Source organism: Ursus maritimus, unplaced genomic scaffold (assembly GCF_017311325.1).
Source record: "Ursus maritimus isolate PB19 unplaced genomic scaffold, ASM1731132v1 scaffold_20, whole genome shotgun sequence".
In the NCBI taxonomy this organism is placed as follows: Eukaryota; Metazoa; Chordata; class Mammalia; order Carnivora; family Ursidae; genus Ursus; species Ursus maritimus.
The window spans coordinates 45254586-45276561 of NW_024424453.1; the positions used below are offsets into that span (position 1 = coordinate 45254586).

General features: G+C 41.7%; 1 protein-coding gene across 1 annotated transcript in view; it reads right to left on the reverse strand.

Annotated features, from left to right (window-relative positions):
* GADL1 (glutamate decarboxylase like 1) overlaps positions 1–14655 on the reverse strand; it is a 131415-nt gene extending 116760 nt beyond the window's left edge. Inside the window, exons 1-4 of the mRNA XM_008709626.2 lie at positions 14256–14655; positions 6730–6856; positions 4231–4321; positions 397–503 (exon numbers count right to left, since the gene is read on the reverse strand). Coding sequence (XP_008707848.1) covers positions 397–503; positions 4231–4321; positions 6730–6856; positions 14256–14408 — 478 coding nt within the window. The 5' untranslated portion in view covers positions 14409–14655. The remainder of the gene's footprint in view (positions 1–396; positions 504–4230; positions 4322–6729; positions 6857–14255) is intronic.
* Between the last annotated feature and the right edge of the window lie 7321 nt (positions 14656–21976).

Genomic DNA, 21976 nt, shown 5'->3' on the forward strand with positions numbered 1-21976 from the left:
TCTGTCACCTGGCCAATAAAATGATGATATGTGCTCCTCGTTGGTCCCAAGAAAGGACTGGAGGATGAACAACTTGCGATTCAGAAACCTTCTCAAGTAAAATTGATTGAAAAACTTATAGCCCTTCCAAATTCCCAGCAACAGATAATTTCATTTATAAGATCTAAATCCTAAATTGTGGACATCTCCTTGGTTTAACATTTATGCCAATTGTTTAGCATTTATGCAAAATGTTGCCACTCCGGAGAAAAGAACAAGCTAGACTCTCAGCAAGTAGCATCACTCCTACCCAAGGTTTTGGAATGTGTAAATCTTCAAGGAGCTGTTCCTCAGATAACACATGAATACATGTTTAGGTGTTTGCAGTGGGAGATGGCAGTAACTAGCTGTACTTACCTGGGTTAAATATTCCATCCCCTTCTTGCCAGCCAATAAATTCAATCATTTTCTTCAGAACCGCTTCTTCCACTAACAGAAACACTGGGGACACCTCATACGTATAACTAGATAGATATAAAAAACACTTCACTTCTATGACTAGAGTCAAACCATCCCTTCGGTGTCCCAAGAAAAATGCACATAGAGTTCTATTCAACCAAGTGGCTATGGAAGTACAGGTAGAGTCTTTGGAAATTTATCCAATTGGAAGTAGAGAAGTGTGCTGTCGGGGATAGTGCTAGTCATGGTATGACAGATGCCAATAGCTGAGGGCCTTAGGGATACGCAAGCTACTTCAGTGTAATTTACAGGAACCCCTCAGGTCCACTGGGAGCGATAAAGGCAGTGCATCTAGAATTTTTGCATTAGCCATGAGCTGTGGCCATTTCACTCTTTGGATGCTGCTTTGGATGCTGATTAGAGAAAAACCATTGTCAGGTGCCTGGGTGGCTCAGCCGGTTAAGAGTCTGCCTTCCGCTTGGGTCAGGACCTCGGAGTCATGGGATCGAGCCCCCCACCGGGCTCCCTGCTCAGCAGGAGATCTGCTGCTCCCTCTCCCTCTTCCCCTCCCCCCAGCTTGTACTTGCTCTTTCTCTCTCTCAAATAAATAAATACATTCTTAAAAAGAAAAAGAAAAGAAAAGAAAAGAAAAACTATTATCATGGTAACCAGGTTTTATTAGGTTCCTATCATGAGTACCCCTAACAGTCAGCTTTAGCGATTCTACGGGGAAACTACTCATCCTGAACTAGGGTTTTCTCCACTACATTCCTGTGCTGGCACAAATGAGAAGTGCTCTGTGGGGCCTCTCTTATTATGTGATGATTTTATTTCAAAGCACTGCCCACATCCCCTGTCATGGAAGGTTTTGTTTCTCCAGTCTGGACCGCTGCGGTGGGAGAACACTAATTTAGTCCCTTGGGGAATTGCCTTGGTGGCAGGGAGCCACCTTTCTCAAGGCCACAACCAGGTATAAAGGCCTGGCCATAAGGGCCCAACTCTAGACCACTCTGAAGGGCCGCGATAGCTCCAGAGAGCTCCATGGAGTCAGCTGAGATTGCCATTGAGCCCGCGTGACCCCGTGACTTCTGGCTCTGCCCACTCCTGCTGCCTTCCCCTCCCATCACCCATGTGGATCCCAAGGGCGTTCCTTAATAAACACCCTGCTCACTAAACTCCATCTAGAGCAGCTTCCCAGGGAACCCCACCTGGGAGGGTTACCATGCCTTGTTTCATAATATTTGAGTCACGTCTTTCTCAAGATAACTTAGGGAGGGTGACTAAATTATCTATAATCTCCTTCTCTAACAATGAGGCCATTACATTAAAGTGTATCTGAATTAATGGGTACTCCAAATATGTAAGCTCGGCAGACACACTTAGCTTTGCAGTCACAGAATTGAATGTGAATATTTTAACACCCAGAAGGGAAAAGTTTGGAAAGGAGGCAAAACAAGAACAAAAACACAACATGAAACAACAACAACAAAAATACCAGAACACCTACTATGTGTCACCTCCCTACCTCCCTACATGCCAAGTGCTCTATAGACATCATGTCATTTTGCAAACAATCGAGGTTCTACTTTCAACCATGCTAGGAAACCAGAGTACACTTATCAAAAGTGTGGGGAAAAGGTCTATGTGTTTATGTGCACCTGCAAATATAAGTGAAATTATTGTTCACTTTAAAAAAATTAATATCAAGCCTGCCTTCGAAAGCTGGCTCAACTGTAAACCTGGGGACAGGCATGGAGGTGAAGGAGAGGACGGTATAGAATGCTCTCGTGGCTTGCTCACATTTTGAGTGGATTGTTGGGCTTGGCAACAATTTAATACTTTGCCAACCACTCCATGTTTTGGCTAAAAGAACCAGGACAAGAAATCAGAAAACCCAGGACATAGGAGAAAAAGGTCAGAGAGTTGGGTAATTTTACTGTCTCTTCTGGCCCACCTACCACTTCACTCTTCTACTCACTGTAAACTGGTATCGCCTCGCATCACCGCACCAAGACTTCTCTAACTGAAGTCACCAATGACATCCTTGTTGCCAATTCAAGGGACAATTTTTAGTCTCTGTCTTAGTTAAATACTCAACAGCGTACGATTCTAGACACACCCTCCTCCATGGTTTCCATGCTTTCCTGCTTGATTTTCTCCTTCTCCTCTGTCTCTCCATTGTAGGCCGGTCTTCCTCCTCCTAACCATGAGATATTACTAGAAATCCTCAAGGCCCAGTCCTATGCTTCTGTCCTCACTCTGTACTATATTCTGTCTTGTAGACACTGCTTTTCCATCTCCTGGTTTGTTTTTGTTCAAAGTGTCTTCATCCTGCTCATCAAAATCATTTGTCTGGCTTTGAAAATATATCAGTGCTTGGGACATAGCCACAGAAATTCATATTTAATTGGTCTGGGTTAGAACCTAGGCCTCAATATATTTTTTGGAAATGTCCCAGGTTGATTCTGATGAATAAGAAGAGTTGAGCTTCACTGACTTAAGGAATCTCCTCTATGCCCACCTTTTTAATTACCATCATTCCCCAGTAACTCCTAAATTGATATCTTTCATAGAGATATCGGATTCCAGGCCCTTATATCTCTTGGCTTGGCTGATATGTACTCTTGAATAGCTCAGAGTCACTGCAAACTCAAATACTCGCAATTGATAATTAAATTCTTGCTCTTGCCTTTTTCATCATATCCCTGAAAACTGGTCCCCTCTTCTGATGCTTCTTGTATCAGTGAATGACATGACCATCAACCCAGCTACAAAAACCAGAAACCCAAGCATCGTTGTATAAATTTCCTTCTTGTCCTCGTTCCCAAGGTCCAATATATTATCCACACCTTTCTGTTTTAGCCTCTAAACACATGTTTTCTCTCTCTCTTCCTACCACTTCTGTCTAAGTTCAAGCTACTGCCATCTCTCACCTAAGATAATGCCCTCCTGATCAGTCCCCTCCAATCCACTCTCCATATTTCCAGTGATGTTTTTAATAACCAAATGACATCTAATGATTTAGAAACCTATGAAAGTTTCCTTTGTACTTAGAATAAGTCATAAACATGGCCCGCTGAGTCTTGCATATCTGGTTCCTATCCATTTCTCCAATCATATCCTCCATTATACTCCCCATAGCTTTCTGAGCTATACCCTCACTGACCTTTCAGTTCACAAGGTACACCATTCTGCCTCCTGCCACAGGGCCTTTGTGCATGCTGTTCTCTCAGTTTGAAACTCATCTCTCCTCTTTTCACCTAGTTAACTCTTACTCATCCTTCAGCTCTTAGTTGTCACTTCCTCAGAGAAGACTTTCCTGAGCTCCCAACTAGGAAAAATTGTCCCATTTATATTTATATTATCATGTACTTCTTCATATGCAAATTAAAATTTTACATTAATATGTTTGGATAATTTTGATGAATTTTCATGGAGCATCTCTATCTCTCTAGACTTTTTGTTTCATGAAGGCCATATTAAGGTTTGCTTCTATTCAAAGTATCTCTCTGGCACTTAGCAGAGACATGACTTTTCATGCAGAAATGAATGACAAGTTGTTTAATCAATTTTCTCATCTGTTAAGTGGAGATAACCATGCCTGCATTAACCATCTCACAGTACCACTATCAAATCAAATAACTCTTTAAAATACTAAGTGTCATTCCACTATTTATGATGACACTGTACAAATGAAACCATGAAATAGAAATTCATGAAATAAAACTTTGTCTACTTAAAAAACATCTCTAATGCATGCTCTATGTAAGAGTCCAGTAAAATGGTACTTACACACTTGGGTTTAATGCTTCTGTCATAAATCGGGCCACCAAGGAGTAATAATCAAGTCCAGCATACAACTGGTTGAAAAATCGTGGATGGTCTGTAAATTTAAGCAGAGCATTCATCTACACGGCAATAAAAACAAAAAAGACTCTCCATAAAGCAGTAACATAAATCAATCTTTCAGACAGTGAATGCAGCCAGATACAAAAGAGTATATATTGAATGAATCCACTTATATGGCATTCAATATGAGGCAAAGCTGATCAATGGAGACCAAGGTTAGAATTCTGGGTACCTTTGGGAGGGCGATATTGACTAGGAAGGGGCTCAACGAAGGCTCTGGTGTGGTGGGAAAGGTCAACATCTTGATCTGGGTGATGGTTATTCACGCACAGCTCTGTGCAAATTCATTGAGCACTTGAGATCCATCCACTCTACTGGCTGTAAATTACATCTCAGTTTTAAAAAGAATTCAAAGTCTAATCATGTGCAATGGGAACAAATGTTGAAGAGCCACCTCCTAACCCTCTCTATTCAACAATAATATGTTTCCAAGCAACACTTGGGCAGTCTCTTAGGAACTCTGGTTTATCTGCTCCCTTTTTTCTACAACCCAGATCCAAACCAGAACCCTTGAGAACTGGATTACTGGAACTATTTGTCCAGGCATCAAAGTCTGCTACCTTTATCTTCAGAAGATATTGATCTTAACTTCCCTATCTTTAAATGCATTTCACTCACCAACAGGGTTCACTTCGGGCTACTGGCAGTGAGTGGCCTTTTCATTTTTCAGATTGGGCCATTTTTCATAGTGCAACTGACATTATGTAGATGGGAGTAAGATGTGACTCATCATGGGGCTTACATAAACTTTCTAATTCAACTTACTTCAAAGGCAGTAGCCTTTAAGACTCAACTTCAGTTCCAACTTTCTATTTTTTTTCCCCCTCCTATAAAAGGTCTCATAAAGGTTCTTGGCTTTCCACAGTGTGAATATTCACACCAAACACCAGGCTAACTGACTTGACATTCTCAATCATAGGAAGCCCAGCATGACAAAGAACAAGGAGGCAGGAGGTCTGTTTCTAAATTTGAGTATTTGGGAACCTTTTTAGTTAGTGACTTCTCATCACAATGCATAGCATTTGGTTTTAGGGCTTTTTCTCTTTAAACTAAGGGTTCAATTAAAAAAAAGCCCAAGAAAATGTTTTTTAAATAAAATATGGAAAACTTCCTCTAATCTGGCAAAGGAAACCAGACATTGCTGCAAGTAATTTTAATAAGATTTTTTTTTTTTAGTTCCGTGTTAATTTATGATTGATTTCCATGGTAACATTATGGAAAATATCCAGTAAACTGAAAAATCTACTGCATTAAATGTCATTCTACACTTCTGACATGCACTATAATAATAAGATATGTATCTCTGCTTTTGAAATGCTAACTGGGTTTTTGATACATACACCAGACTTTCCCAAGGGAATATAAACCAATTATTTTTAGCCAGGATTTTATTATGTTCTTTCCACTAAATTTAGTTCAGTGTCAGAATTCACAAAGCATAATGCCTGTATGGTCTTAAGCACTAGATTACCTTGACAGCACACTGCCAAATGCATATTTTGGAAAGCTACTTCCTTACTTCTGGAACTTGTTCACTGGGCGTATGGGATATTAACAGTTGGACTAGTACGTCAGCTTAAGACCGATACCATGCTACTGCACTGACAAAAGATCATAGTGGTTAAGCATTAGGGCACAGCTATCACAGCAGAAACTTACCATATATTCATTTTTTTTTTTACACTTTCCTAAAGGTTATTTTTGATCCTGCTAGATTTGATCAAATAATTTGGCAATTACCAACTGCCAAGACTTCATCAGTATCTTCCCAATCTATTCCTGTTTATAGCATTAGGGCCAGCTATCACAGCAGAAACTTACCATGTATTCATTTTTTTTTACACTTTCCTAAAGGTTATTTTTGATCCTGCTAGATTTGATCAAATAATTTGGCAATTACCAACTGCCAAGACTTCATCAGTATCTTCCCAATCTATTCCTGTTTATAGTAAAGACACCCTCCTGACCTTTTTTTTTTTTTTTTGCATATTCTGGTCCATCAAGATTAAAAATCCCTTTACAAATTTTATAATCAAACTGTGCTTTGCCAGTTTGAACCAACGTAAGAAATGATAAGTAGCAGTCGTCATATATAGTCTTGATTATAAATGGAGGATGGGGATTGCCAAGGAGGAGATGATATTTTTGTATGACCACTAACAGCAACAGTTTTCCTATCCATTAACCTTTGGCCTTGACAAAATATCTGCATTATGGATTAAGTGACCTGTTGTAAAAATAACAGAACCACTATTTTCTGATCCAGCTTTCTTATCCCATAAACATTGTCATACTCAGCTCTACTATGAGGTAAATACATGCTTAAGAAAATACAAGAACTTGTTAGGGATACAGATCAAGGGGACAAATGAAAGGTCTTACTAGTTTTGACGCTGTAGCGTATGACATCCTGGCAGAGCTCCAGCAGCCTGTGGTGTGGCTCTCCCGTGTCCCTCAACTCCAAATCAAGAAGTTGTTTCAGTTGTTCAGGGGGCCGCCACTCACAAACCTGGACAGTCAGCAATGGCAGTTAATTGAGCTCCCACTGGAGCCAGGTTTTGAGAGGATGTTAGCATCATGAGCCCTACCCTCAAGAAGCTTCCAGACAAGTGAGAGACAGCCTGAGACTTCAATGTACAGCCCTAGTCAAGGGTGAAAAAGCTGGGATGGTGACCCGGGTGTCATTGGAACGGCCCCATCTTCCATTTGGAAGGTCAAAGATTTCCTGGAGGAACTGATTTCTAACCAAGGAAAGATTAGGGGGTGGGGGAAGGCAAAAGGGCACTCTAGGGGGAAGGAGCAGAGGTTGTAAAGGATGAAATACAAGGGCACGTCTAAAGAATGGAGTTAGTATGATGTGGCTAGAACATGGGGCTGGAGGAAGGAGGGGTTGTAGGGAAGCTGGAATGCCAAAATAGCTTCCTCACTAGTCTCTCTGCTTATACTCTTACCCTTGACCCATGCAGTCTATCAACCTGGCAGCCAGAATCCAGAACGATCTTCTTAAATCTAAGCCACAGCTATTCTTCTGCTAAAATATCTCAGTGGCTCACTTCCTTCAAAGTAAAGCCAACGTCCTCACAATGACTTCAAATGATCCTGTCTCATCTGCTTCCCTTCGTGGCATTTCCTCTTGAGTCTAGCATGGCTTTCCTGCTGGCTGACTCTGCCCCGCCACCCTGACCTCCTTGCTCTTCCTTAAACACACCAGGCACTCTCCCTGCCTTAGGGTCTTCACACTGGCTGCGCCCTCTGCCTGGATAGTCCTGCCCCAAATATCCTCACGGCTAACGTCCTGAGTTCTTTCAAAGCTTTGCTCAAAAGTCACTTTCTCAATGACAGCAAGCCTGATTCCCTTATTTAAAGTCACAAGCTTCACATTACCCCAGCCCTACCAGCCCCTTAACTTTTCTAGCTCTTCCTTTTTCCATCTCACTTCTCATCTTTCAACATACCATGTAATTCATTTATTTTGTCCCACACAGTCTCCATGAGATTGGAGATGTCCATCTGTTTGCTCACTGTTCCCAAGTAACCGACACAGTGCCTACCACACAAGGGGTGCTCCATAATGATGTGGTGAATGAAAGGATGAATGAATGAATGAAATGGGACTCAGATCACGACAGATTTTCTGTGGCATGTTACAGAGTTTGAACTTGGCTATAAGGCAGCCATTGAAATGTTTTGGACAGGGGAATGATATGAACATATTTGTGGTTTGGCCAATAGCGTTAGTTGCTATGTGGAGATTCCAAGTAAAATCGGAAATAAGTGGTGATTGTAATAAACCAGACAAGAGAAGGTGGTGTTCTGGGTGAGGTAGATGCTATTGGAATGACATATTTCCAGAGATATTTACAATGCAGAAACAACAGAACTCAGAAATCAATTACACAGCAAAGATGAGGGAGAGGAATGAGCCGAGGACAACCCTGAATTCTGTAGCTTCCACGCATGGGTTGATGGTGGTGATGAGGAAAAGAATCTCATTTGGCGTAGGGTGGGGAGAATGAGTTTTGGGCATATGTAGTCTGAGGTCTCTCAGGACATCCAAAAGGGGTGCAGCGGTTGGTCTGAAGCTCTTGTAAAAGACTGAGAACAGAGTTCCAGACATCCACCATGATAATACAACATGGGGGACACACTCAGAGAGATTCTACCACTAAGAGGAAAGGCATGGGATCTCCCCTGGGCACCACCACCACTTAAGATATGGGCAAAGGGAGAGGACCTCTCTTGTGAGCTAGAGGACAAGCCAGGGAATCAAGGACGATCTGAGAAGAGTTCAGTGCTACTAAAACAAAGAAAACAGAATGTTTTAAGAAGATGGTCATCACTATGAAATCCTGTTGAGAAGCCCAATTTGATAAAGACTGAGAAGTGCTCATGGGATTTATCAACAAGGAGGTGTTCTTGGCAAGAGCCGTTTGACTTAGAGAGGTGGGAGTGGAGGCCAGATTGCCACGGAGCGAGGGTGTGGGAGGTGAGGAAAGAGAAGGAGGGAGGGAGCATAGATAATCTTTAAAAAGTTCAGCTGTGGAGGGGAGGAGAGAGACAGGGGAGTAGCCAGGAAGTCAGGAGACTAGGAGGTGGGAGGTTGAGGAAAGCAGGAAGAAATACTGAGTTGTACAAGAGGTATGAAATTAAACTCTGATGTGAGAACCATAATAAGCAGAGGTAAATCAAAAGTGACTGAGACAATCCAAAGGAACAACTGCTGATACAAGCGTATCTCAGAGATACTGCAGGTTTGGTTCAGACCGCCTCAATAAAGAGAATATCGAAATAAAGTGAGTCAAACAAAGATTTTGGTTTCCCAGTGTATATAAAACTTATGTTTACAGTGGTCCGTCTAGTCTATTAAAGGTGCAATAGCATTATGTCTAAAAAATGTACATCCCTGAATTAAAAAGTACTTGCTGGGGGAGGTCCTCAAGAAGAGGTGACCACCCAATGACCCACAAGCTGGGCCTGGGCCCTCAGAGGCTCCTTGTCCCCTCCTAAGTCTTTGGAATGTGGGTTCACTTGTGTCTCCTGTTCCCAGAGGCTGCTCCAAGAACACAGCCTTGACATAATGATGTGGTTTTGAGAACAGTTGCATAGTGTATTTGAATAAACCCAGTTAAGGCCTCTATCTATCTATCTATCTATCTATCTATCTATCTATCTATCTATCAAAACTATTAAGGTTTGGTGGACAGGTGTGGGGATCCACTCATCTTGCTGCTGCCCAAGACAACTCCTACATAAGTTCCCTTTCCTTATTAAAACTGCTTCCTGCCTATTAAGGTTTGGCGGACAGGTGTGGGGATCCACTCATCTTGCTGCTGCGCAAGACAGCTCCTACATAAGTTCCCTTTCCTTATTAAAACTGCTTCCTGCCAACCTGGAGGGGCCTATTTCTTTCTTTGGTCTCTCCCTGCTCTCTGTCAGGAGCCAGTTTCAGATTTCACCCAGGAAACTCCTGAGGGGATTATGAACCAACACTATTTTATTGCTAAAAAATGCAAACCATCATCTGAGCTCTCAGTGAGTCGTAATCTTGTTGCTGGTGGAGGGTCTTGCCTCCATGTTGATGGCTGCGGACGGATTGACATGGTGGCTGCTGTAGGTTGGGGTGGCTGTGGCAATTTCTTAAAATAAATACAGTTTGCTGCATTTATTGACTCTTCCTTTCATGAACAATTTCTCTGTAGCATGTGATGCCGTTTGATAGCATTTCACCTACAGTAGGACTTCTTTCAAAATCGAAGTCGGTCTTCTCAAAACCTGCTGCCTCTTTGTCAACTAAGTTGGTGCACTATCCTAAATCCTTTGTTGTCATTTCAACAGTTTTCATGGCATCTCTACCAGGAGTAGGTTCCATCTCAAGAAACCACTTTCTTGGCTCATCCATCAGAAGCAGCTCATCATCCTTTCAAGTTTGAGCATGAGATGCAGCAATGCAATCCCATCTTCAGGCTCCACTTCTAAGTCTAGTTCTCTCGTTTCCACCACACCTGCAGTGACTTCCTCCACCAAGGTCTTGAACCCTCAAAGTCATCCATGACAGCTGGAATCAACTTCTTCCAAACTCCTCTCGATGTTGATATTTTGACTTCTCATGTATCACAAATGCTATTTATGGCATCTGGAATGGTGAATCCTTTCCAGAATGTTTTCAATTTACCTTGCCCAGACCTTCAGAAGAATAACTATCTATGGCAGCTATAAACTTACAAAATGTATTTCTTAAACGATAAGACCTGAGAGTTGAAATTATTCCTTGATCCACGGGCTACAGAATGGATGTTACGTTAGCAACCATGGAATCATTAATTCTGTACCTCTCTACAGAGCTCTTGGGTGACAACGTGCATTGTCAATAAGCAGTAATATTTTGAACGGAATCTTTTTCCTGAGTAGGAGTTCTCAACTATGGGCTTGAAATGTTCAGCAAACCGTGTCACAAACAGATGTGCCGTCACCCAGGCTTTGTTGTTCCATTTGCAGAGCACAGGCAGACTAGACTGAGCTCATCTAAAAGGCCCTGAGTTTTCAGAAGAGTCAATGAGCACTGGCTTCGGCTTCAAGTCAGCAGCTGCATTAGCCCCTAACAAGAGAGTCGGACTGTCGGAGTTTTGAAGCCAGGCATGGGCCTCCCCTCTCTAGCTTTGAAAGTTCTAGATGGCACCTTCTTCCAACAGAAGGTTGTGTCATCCACCCTGGAACACCGATGTCTAGTGTAGGTCTTCTGAGTCACTTTCTGCAGCTTCTGCATCGGCCCTTGCTGCTTCACTCTGAACTTGCACGTTACAGGGATGGTTTCTTCCCTTAAACCTCGTGAACCCCCCTCTGCTAGCTTCAAACTTTTCTTCTGCAGCTTCCTCACCTCTCTCAGGCTTCCTAGCCTGGAGGAGAACGAGGACCTTGCTCTGGAGGAGGCTTTGGCTTAAGGGAATGTTGTGGCTGGTTTGACCTTCTATCCAGACCACTAAACCTTTCTCCAGATCAACAGTAAGGTTGTTTTACTTTCCTATCATTCACGTGTTCACTGGAGTAGCACTTTTAATTTCCTTCGAGAACTTTTTCTTTTGTAGGCACAATGGGGCTAACTGTTTGGGGCAAAAGGCATAGTTTTGAGCCGATCGTGGCTTTCCAAGTGCCTTCCTCACTAAGCTGCATCATTCCTAGCTTTTGATTTAAATGGAGAGATGCGCAACTCTTCCATCTTGCAGAGGAACACCTAGGGGCCATTGCCGGGTTATTCACTGGCCTTATTTCAATCTTGTTGTGTCTCAGAATAGGGAGACTCAAGGAGAGGGAGAGAGACAGGAGAACTGCTGGTGGGTAGAAAAGTCAGAACACACACAACATTATCAGTAAGTTCACTGTCTTCTATGGTTGCCCTTTGTGGCCCCTCAAAGCAATTATACTAGTAACATCAGAGATCCCTGATTATAACAAAGTATAAAAAATTTGTTGTATTTCATAATATGATGTTATAACATATATGTTTTCTAATATGTTATAATATATAACAAGTACAAAATAATGAAAAAGTTTGAAATATCATGAGAATTGTCAGAAAGATGACACAGAGACACAACGTGAGCAAATGCTGTTGGAAAAATGGCACCGATAGACTTGCTGGGTGCAAGGATGCCACAAACCTCCGAATTGTAAAAAACATACTATTTGCTAAGTGCAAGAAAGTGAAATGCAGTAAAATGAAGTATCCTTATCTACACAACAACATGATGAAATCTCAAATGCATTTTGAGGAGGGAAAATTGCAAAACTCAAAAGCCCTCTTGTGATAGGACTCCACCTGTCTGACACTCTGGAAAAGGCAAAAAATAGGCACAGAAGACGAATCAGCGGCTGTCAGGGATTAAGGTAAGGGGCAGGGCTTGACTCTGGAGGGGCACAGGGAAATTTTGGGGTGATGGAACTGCTCTGTATCTTGATTGTGGTGTATTTACATGGCTTAGCGAACTCCTATAACTTCACACCAAAAAAGGAGCAAATTTTCCCAGATGTAAATTATAACTCTTTTTTCAAAAAGTGGCTGAGAAGGAATATCTACAAGAGAAGGTACTAGAAGTAATCGTCTCATAGAGTGTGAGGATGTATCTGAAGGTCACCTTTTAATGGCACCCTGTTGGATCTCTGACAAAGCTAGACTAAGTTAGTAGCATGAAAACTCCACCTCCTTCCCCCAACCGCAACATAGTGTTTAACCCAAATTCAGGTGGCTAGCCTGCAGGGCTACTATATTGCCATCAGCATGGGGTTCCTTCGTTGATGACTTAGGATCTTAGGACCCCCTTCTTCTCTTATCTCCCATTAGCCACCTGTCTGAGCCCTTCTTTCTAGGCAGAAAGTTCCCTTTTGCAATGCTCTTTCCATTCTTTACCTTCCTGCTTTCCTCAACACACATGGGTCGACTTCTCCCTGCCCATCAAAATCATACTTGACCTTCACATCCCATACCAGAGCTCAGAGCACCCACTCCTCTATGAAATCCCCAAAGTCTGCCCCCATTACACACATTTATCATATTCTTAACTGGGACCCCCTGTTCTCTTTTCCAATGAAAACCTATCCTTCCAATTAGACTGTAAATTCTGTTCAAAGCTGAGCCTTTATCTTATTTGTCTTTATATCCCCCAGGGCCAAATATAATGGCTTACCCGTAGCTAACACTCAGTTAATATTTAACGACTGAATAAAGGCCAATTAAAAAAGAAAAAAAGCTTACCAGAAAAGCAGTGTGCTCCAAAGTAAAGCGGGTCCAAAATATTTCCCAAGTACAGATAAGACCAGAAAATAGGCAATCATAAATATGTAATCAAAAAACACCATCAGTGATTTTGCCTTGAATATAGCTATTCTAAGTTCACAGGACACTTCGATCTATTTTCCTATCAATTTTCCCAAATATATGTGATCAAAAATTCAGAATAAATACCACTTCACATTCAAAATCTGTTTTTTAAATGACATTTATTTTCGACTAACAGAATTAGGATAAAAATCCTTCCTCTACCTCTGTTTGTTGATAATTCAGTTTCAATACGAAAGATAATCAATGTGATAAAGAATAAGAGACATACAGAGAAGTTAAAGACCCAGACTGAAGCCAGACTGCCTAGATTTGAGTGCCAGCTCTGATACTAACATGTGATCTTGGGCAAAGTGCTTGACCTCCTTGTGCCTCACTTCTTTCCTCGTCCTTAAAATAGGGTTAACATATAGCCCCTGCTTCTTGGTGTTTTTGTAAGAATTAAATACACAGATTGATACGGAGTAGTCCTGAGCACATCACCTGGCACATAGCAAGTACTCTTAAGAGTAGAAGTCATTAGCAATAATTGCAATATCAGTTTGAATCTGAACTTAAGCCTGAATTTGAGACCTAGAACCAGCAATTGGTGCCAATCAGAAGTCAGACTTAACAATCCAAGATTTCCAGTCTAAGCACAGACCAACTCCTGGGAAGGAGCCTCAGATAAATTTAAAATCTTTTCATACTCTTTTCCATATTCTGCTTGTTTTTTCCTAGTAACAAAAAGAAGGTGCCCAAGAAAATGGAGAGCAGAGTATGTTTCAGAGCGTGTAACGTCGAGGTCGTCTGGTTATTCATCATCTATATTGCTATAGGGCAGGAGGCTTCATCCCTGTGTTTCATGCCCTCAAAGCCTGGGGTCTCAGCCAGTCTCCCAACAAATGATGGCTGGCAAAGTTAACAGCCAACGCCTCCAGGAAAGCAGATACTAGGTGGGATCCCACTTGGGTAGCTGGGATCCTCTTGAAACAAAGATAGCATGAGCTTCCTATTTCCCTTACGTCTAACCCTCAGATTTGGAAAGAACCTATCTTTCCCATTCCAGGGATTTCTAATAGATATCTTTTATTTTTACCTTCTCGCTGACATCTGTAGCCTTCAAAACCACCTCTTCCATGATTAGCCTGCAGGCCTCTTGAACAAACTTTTCTCCTGCTCTTGCATCTGTCGTGGGACCATTGAGTACAACCCCATCCACAAGAACAGCGCTCTTCTTGCTGGGAATCATCTCTTGTTGATGCGTATCTCCTGGAAGCACACAAGCAAGTCATGTTTGAGACATAATCTCATTAGATAACAACAAAGCACAAGGGGAAACACGGACCACTATCCCAGCCTCAAATGACATATCTTCTTTTGGGGCATCGAAGCGGACAGTTGTTGATGGTTTCCGATGCATCATAGAGGTAAGGAAAGAAAGTTCTATTTTCCATTCCTGCAGTATCTTGTTTGGCATCAGGGAGTGTGAAGGAGCTCAAGAAATGTAAATTCAACCCATTTTACTGACTCTTGAGAACACCTTTCAAACACATGCACAGAAAGATCGTTGTAGACACGAGCCCATGTCTATTTTGTGCACACGTGCTCTTTTGTAATTTGTTAAGCACTGCCATCTATCCCCTTTATAGGAATAAGTCATTCCTAAAGAAGAAAAAACTATTGACGTATCACCTCTCTTAAGTTTACATTTTAAGCCCATGTTTAAATGACCCTTTATATCAAAGACAGCCCTTTGTCCCTGAGAGCCCCTCCATCCATGTACTCAGCCACTCTCTCATGAATGAAGAATAAAAGAAAGGGAGTCACGTGATGGTTGGTGTTAATCCACGTTTGATGCCCTCAACTTTTCAAACTTGCAGTCTGGGCACAGGCAGAAGGATGGAATGGAACGTCTTCGGGACTGTAGAATTGCCAGTCAGTGACTAAAGGTTAAAAGTCAACATGGAAATCTATATCTGAGAAGAAAGGTTACTGCCTACCCAAAATAGCCCTCCCCCAAAATAATTCTGGCAACTGAATCCAAATATTCCACCAATACCTGCCACAAGCTTGGATTCACAATTCTTGGATTCTTTCTGGAATCAGTGTCTTTCTTTCCTCCCTGTAAGGTATATACATGTCCATTGAGTTGTGGAAATTTACAGAAACAGCTTTTAAAAACTTTCAGCACCACACCCAGGACAGTGCCTTACTTATTTTCGGTAAATCTGCGTTAAATATGCTGATGGTCCATAGGTATTTCACATATTCTTATGCTTACTGAGCCTCTAGCAGTATTAACATTTATTATGCCCTAAGTCTGTCTTTTCCTCAAAGGAATATGTTTTGGTAAAATTCTGTGGCTTAATAAACCCTTCACTCCTATTACTGGTGAACTCAAATACTGGTGTCCATGGAGGCAGATAAATATGGCGCCGGCTGATTCCTCAATTTGGGCAAGACGGGGTCTGCTGCGAAGGATCAATCTTTTATCCTCACCCTGAAGGCTGAACCATCCAGAGCTCCAGTGATGAATTTTAGTTCCGTCCTTCACTTTTACTTATCTTTCACTTGAAAGGATGCATTCAACATGGTTTAGGGCCAAATGGTGAAGACTTGGAATTGAGGTTTTAGATGGAAAAGCTGTACGCCTAAAGGCACTTTCCTCCCCCAAATTTTAATCCTAAAAATAAACTGGAAAAAGAGGGCGATTATTCAGGGAACCCTGATTATGTCAGTAGGCAGTGCTATTATTAGGTGCACAGAAAAAGTTAGGTTTCTTAACCTCATTAGTAGAATTTCAGGTTTTTATTGTTCAGGGAATAGCAGCCACTGTATAGCTTTCTCAGAATCAATCTCTCTCTCTCACACACACACACACATAGAGACACACTAAAAAATGTCAAACACCCACTTGCAGCCAGAAAAGCAGTGAAATTGAAATTTAAGTCATCTTTGTCTCCACAGCAATTTAAGAAATCCCCATATTTCATGCAATTATCTATGAGAAAATGCAATAGAAAAAAACTGTGAAGAATTAGGTATAGGTGATGCCTCTTGTCTTGATAGATACATTGTATTTCTATTGCCAGATGTGATAATGTGCCTCTTCCTCCCCCTGCCTTTTTCCAGGTTGGAAAATATCCTCTGAAGATTGTATAGTAGGCCAAACTGTGACCTTCTGAGATGCATACCCAGGACTTCCAATCTAACTATTGGAGTATATGGTGGTTAAGAATGAAGTTTTTCAATAGGAAGAATCTTCCATGAAGGATGGGTCCAGAATCTGAATGTTTTTCATGACCCACTCCCCTAACTCCTTAGTCCAAACTACCATTAAATGCTTGGATTAGTGCAGTAGCCTCCCAACGAACCTCCCCACCAAGCAAACACAACCAGCTCCCACCCTTGTCCTGCAGGCTGTATGGACCATGCTCAACATCATAGCTCCCATGTTCCTCTGAAGAGATAAGTCGGTTCACAGGATGACTTAAACCATCCAATGGCTCTTTATCTCAACAAACAAAAAGTCAAAGTCATAATGAGCTCTAAGGCCATAAATGATCCCCTGTCCCCATCATCTATTAGACTTCAAATATCTCTTATTACTGTCCTCCAGGCTCACCAAGTTCCATCCACTTTGGCCTCTTCTCTATTCTTCACTCTTTCTTAAACATGAGCTTCTCAAAGAGGCCTTCCTTGACGACCTTCTTTCAAACTGTAACCCCTTCTCACCCCCACCTTCTTTCTCTGCTTTATTTGACTCAAAACCAGTGACCACCATGTGACACATAATATATACGTATTCATTTATTTGTCTGAGCGTCTCTTTCTCCAGTGGAGGTTTGGCTCTCTAAGAGTGTAAGCTTGTCTCTGTTGGTTTCATTTTTGTTTCTGTAGCACCCAGAAAATGCCTAGCAGTTTATAGGAATGTGATAAAAAATTTGTTGGTTACTAAATAAAAGAAGCCCTCCCTGGTCCTTCAACCAACCAGTGATAATGTCCCCCTTTCCTGAGATGCCATTGCAGGTTAGCTGACCTAACTGAGGAGAAGACACCTTTGGCTGGGGATGGGCTAGATGTAGCATACAATTCATTCAATTCATGGCCGAGGAAGACACAGTAGGGACCAGAAGAACCAGGGAACGGGGTCAACAGGCAAAGCTGAGTTGTGGTCTCTGGACTGTGAAAGGAAACTGTAAATAAAGACTCTCCTGTTCCTCTCCTCTCTATCCTTTTTGCTGCAGCCACTCTCTTTCTATGCTCTCACCTTCCCTTTCTTATAGGCATTTGACTTCTGAGAGTCAGCCCATCAAGCCTCACCGTAGGAACCACACTTCCAAATGCGAAAGGCAGTTAACCTCTAAACTCTCTGACTTCTGAGTTTCCAACCAGCTCCTTAACCCCATGTCTTCCAAATCTCTGTATAAGCTCAGCTTTTGCTTTGCTCAAAGAGATGTATGGATTTCCTTGTTGAACAAACAATAAATTCAACTTCAAATACTGTTTCAGATATTGAGCAGTGGCCTCTTCCTTTGACACAGGATTAAGTGAATTAACACAGACAAAGACTTAAAGCAGTGCCTCCTACATAGTGGGCATTCAATAAATGTCATTCATATTAGCTAACTCAATAAATTTTAGTTACCAATAACAGGCAGCCAGTACTACTTATTAAATACTTAAGTACATAGAGCATAAGTGAAACTCCATGTGATAGGAAGCTATGACAGTAGAAAGGGAGGTATTCTCAGAGTCATCAAACGACCCGGGTAACGAACTCTAGACCAAGGGGCCAGTGAGTTACCCCCTGGGGAAGAGTAGAAAGAGGGGCCACAGTGTAGAGGATTGCCCCTGTGAAGAGAGAAAAACTTCCTGCCACAATGTTCAGGACACAAGATGGGGGCCACTCAGTTGAACCCCCACTGGGTGCACAGTTTTCCGGACCTCCTTCCCTGTCACTTTCCACCTTGTACTGTGGTTTCTGGGCAGAGGTCTTATTTCTTGCACCAGACTGTAAAGTCCTACAGGAAAACAATGCATGTCTCATTTTTCTGGGCATCGCAGAAACCTGTTTGGCAGCTGGCATGGATAGACACTCAACAATTCCGAGGACCGCCTGGCTAATGACAGAGGTACCTGGGAAGTCATCTTATCCAACCCCTTCACACAATCCAAAGATCTCCTACACATCCCAGTGGCCTACATGTCAGGTGAGCTGAGTTCTAGTCTCAGTTGATCTCTCCCAAGCTCTCGGATCCTGGGATAATACAACCTCTCTGTGCCTCAGTTTCCTTATCCATAAAATAGGAGACAATCGAAAGAAAGTGCTGGGCTGGCTGCCAGAAAACCCCTAGGAAAGCCAAGTAAGATTCAGATTCCTGAGTTGCTACTCGAAAGATTTTGTTCCAGGTTGGGGTCCAGAATCTGGAAATTAGCATGTGCTCTAACTTATACCAACGGTCCCGAAATACACTGACATGGCCTTGAACTTAGGAGTCACTGTTCTTGGTAGCCCCCTAAGGTCCTCCCAAACTCTAACATCTTCAGTTGTTAAGGCTTTCCCTCACCCTTTCATACTTAGGCATTCATTTCAACAAGCCTATAGCAATCACCTACTGTATGCCATACGTCAGTTTAGGGGCCAAACACATGAAGTGGGTCATCCCCTCAAGGATCTCAAAGTCTCATTGGGGAGTTAGGGCCTCAAAATTTACAGCAACACAAGACATGTCCCCATGGCTGGGGAAACTGAGACACAGAGGAAGGGACTGGCTTGCCCGATGTCTAGAGCTAGTAGGTAGTGAAACCAGGTAAATAACATTAAAGTTCTCAGAAGGAGCAGTAAGATGGTGCTTTGAGGGCATCTATAGTTTGTAAGGCCATATAAGGGAGGTAATAATGGCCTCAAGATGAAGTAGACTCAATTCCTGTCCTTAGTAATGGACAGCCTCAGAAGACTGAATAACCACACTAGAAGACAGCAGGCGCCAAGTGCCATGAGAAGGACGCTAATAAGACATTTGGAACATAAACAGTGCAGACACTTGGGGTTCAGGCTTAGGGTCATAGGAGAAGTTGAGGTATGACGGAAAACGTCTGAATTAGAAGACTTATCTTCTCTTTGAATATCTGCAGTAATGAATAATAATAATTTTAAAACTTCATTGCTTAACGTAGCAGGTCATTGACAGCTGGAATGGTCACAAAAATTCCTTATAGTGACTTCAAGTATGCATTTGTGTCATTTCCACAGGCTTTTACAGTATGTGGGTAGACAAAGCAAGTCTAATTTCTCTTCTACAGGACTCTAGGTCAAATATGGGAAGACTTCTATCAACTCTCATCTAAATCCCTCTCTCTATCTCTCTTTTTTTCTTATTTCCTAGTTTGAACTCCAGTTTCTTCAGTGGTTTGTGATTAGGCCATGGTCACTACTCTAGGTCCATTTATTTCTATCTTTTAAAATGAGTCCCAGCACAAAATTCCAGGTGTGGTACCCCCAGCTCTAAATAGAAGGAACTCATATTTCCCATGTTCTGGTCACCACGATTCCATTCATAAGGCTTCCAGTAGTGCCCTAATTGATCTCAAAGCTTAAGCTTTGAAGCCAGGCAGATCCTGGCCCAACTTCTAATTGTGCTTCTGTGATTTCATCCATGTTATTCAAGTTCCATGTATTGAGTCATTGGAAGCGTTAAATGTTGCAAAGCATGCAAGCTGCTGAGCAAAGTGCCACGAACAGAGTAAAAAGCACAATAAATAGTAACTATTAATATAACTGAGTCTATAGGAACTCTTTTTTGGCACCCACATTATACTGTTGGCTCAGGTAAAAGTTAAAATTAATAGCCTTAGGTCTTTATCAGAAAGTCTACCAGTGAAAGCCAAGTGTCCCATCCAAGACTCTTCAATTGTGAGGAGAAAATTAGCGATAGGAAAATAATGCTCGCTTCCAAAGGATAAGAAGGAGGAACAACAGATCAAAAAATGAATCCAGCCATCTAGGTGGGAACCAAGGTACTCTTCAGAAAACTTATGCAAAAGACATTGAAGACCAAGGGAGTGATGCGGGTCAGGACCTGGGAAGCCCAGTAAGCCAGTCCAAGATAGGCATGACAATCAAAGCCTGAAAAAGAGGATAGCATTAATTAATAAATTAATAAGGGGCTATTATGGGCCAAGCACCCAACCTGGTGCCTCAGGATATAAATATAAACAACACAGAGTCTCTGTTGTCAAGTTGCTAAACATCTAGAAAGAGAATATTTAGGGAGACAGAGTGAAGGAAAATACAGCTGAAAGTGAAAGTTGAAGAGACACCCCTCTGTTCTGGAGTTTTCTATGTCAGGTGTCTCTTCTAATCTCAAAAGAACGGATGCCTAATTTAGTTGAATACCTGGCTGGTACTACCAGGCTCATTACTTGTTTGCATACCTTTCAAATTTCACACCATTTTTAAGCCATTTGGCTGTCTTAAAACAACATATCAATGAGAGGGTAACTATAGACAACCTATAAGGAAGAAGACTATAGGAAATAAACAAAGATTAGGAAATAACAACAATATAAGGCAGTGGCCAGAAAACCTCTGAAGATTTGGGTAATAACAAATGCAGGGGTTTAGTTTCTGAAACTACCTCTGTGATTCCGTAGAATCATAAAGCCTACTTAGAGATTGAACAATTTCCATGGTGCAACCCACAAATATGAAGTCGTAAGAGTGAAAGGCAAAACTATGCTTCAATTTTAGTCGGCTAAAGATGGGTACCCATAGACAAAAAGGAAGGAAGGAAGGAAGGAAGGAAGGAAGGAAGGAAGGAAGGAAGGAAAGAAGGAAGGAAGGGAGGAGAGAGAGAAAGAGAAAGAAGAAAGAAAGAGAGAGAAAGAAAGAAAGAGAAAGAAAGAAAGAAAGAAAGAAAGAAAGAAAGAAAGAAAGAAAGAAAGAAAGAAAGAAAGAAAGAAAGAAAGAAAGAAAGAGAAAGAGAGAAAGAGGGTGGGAGGGAGAGAAGAAGGGGAAAAAGAAAAGGAAAAATAATTGAAATAATTGGTTTAGTCTCATTTTGGGGTTAAGTTCTCCTTAGTTGAAATCCATAGTGAGTTGATACTTCTTCGATTTATACTTTCTGAAGTATTTATTGAAAACTGTGTGCAAGACATTGATGAAGACAAGATGAATCAGGCACACAGACGGTGACCTCAAAATCTAGTAAGGAAAATTAGACATGTTTATGAATACCTGGAATCCCATCCAGAAGGTATAAAGTGTGACGCTTGAGGTCAGACAAAACACACCGAAATTCCAGAGGAGAGCTTCTGAATGTGAGAAGAAGAAAGTCCTCCTGGATTGGACAGTAGTTAGGATGGCCCTTCGTTCAATCATTCAGCAAATACTTACTTAGTGCCTGTCACGCACAGGATGAACAGGAAGACACAAATTTACATTTACTTGGGTAAATGAGAGACGTAGTCAATAAAAAAGCAAACAGATAGCTAATTAAAATAATTGCAGACTCTAATAAATGCTTTAAAGGAAATTAACTGAATGACTTAATAAAATAAGGAGAAGGAGCTATTTTAGATCTGGTCATGGGGAACTATTTCTGAGGAAGAGACATTTGTATTGACATGTGAAAAAAGAGAAGGAGCCAGATGTAAAAAGATGTGGAAAGAGACCAGCCTAGTAGGAAGGAACGGAAAAGGCAAATAATCTGTAAATTGGCCTCTGAAAGAAATAGAAAAAGATCCTGCAGCCTAAGTGTGAGGAAAAGGGGAAGGAAGGAATAAAACGAGCTCTGGAAAGACTGATGGGGCAGA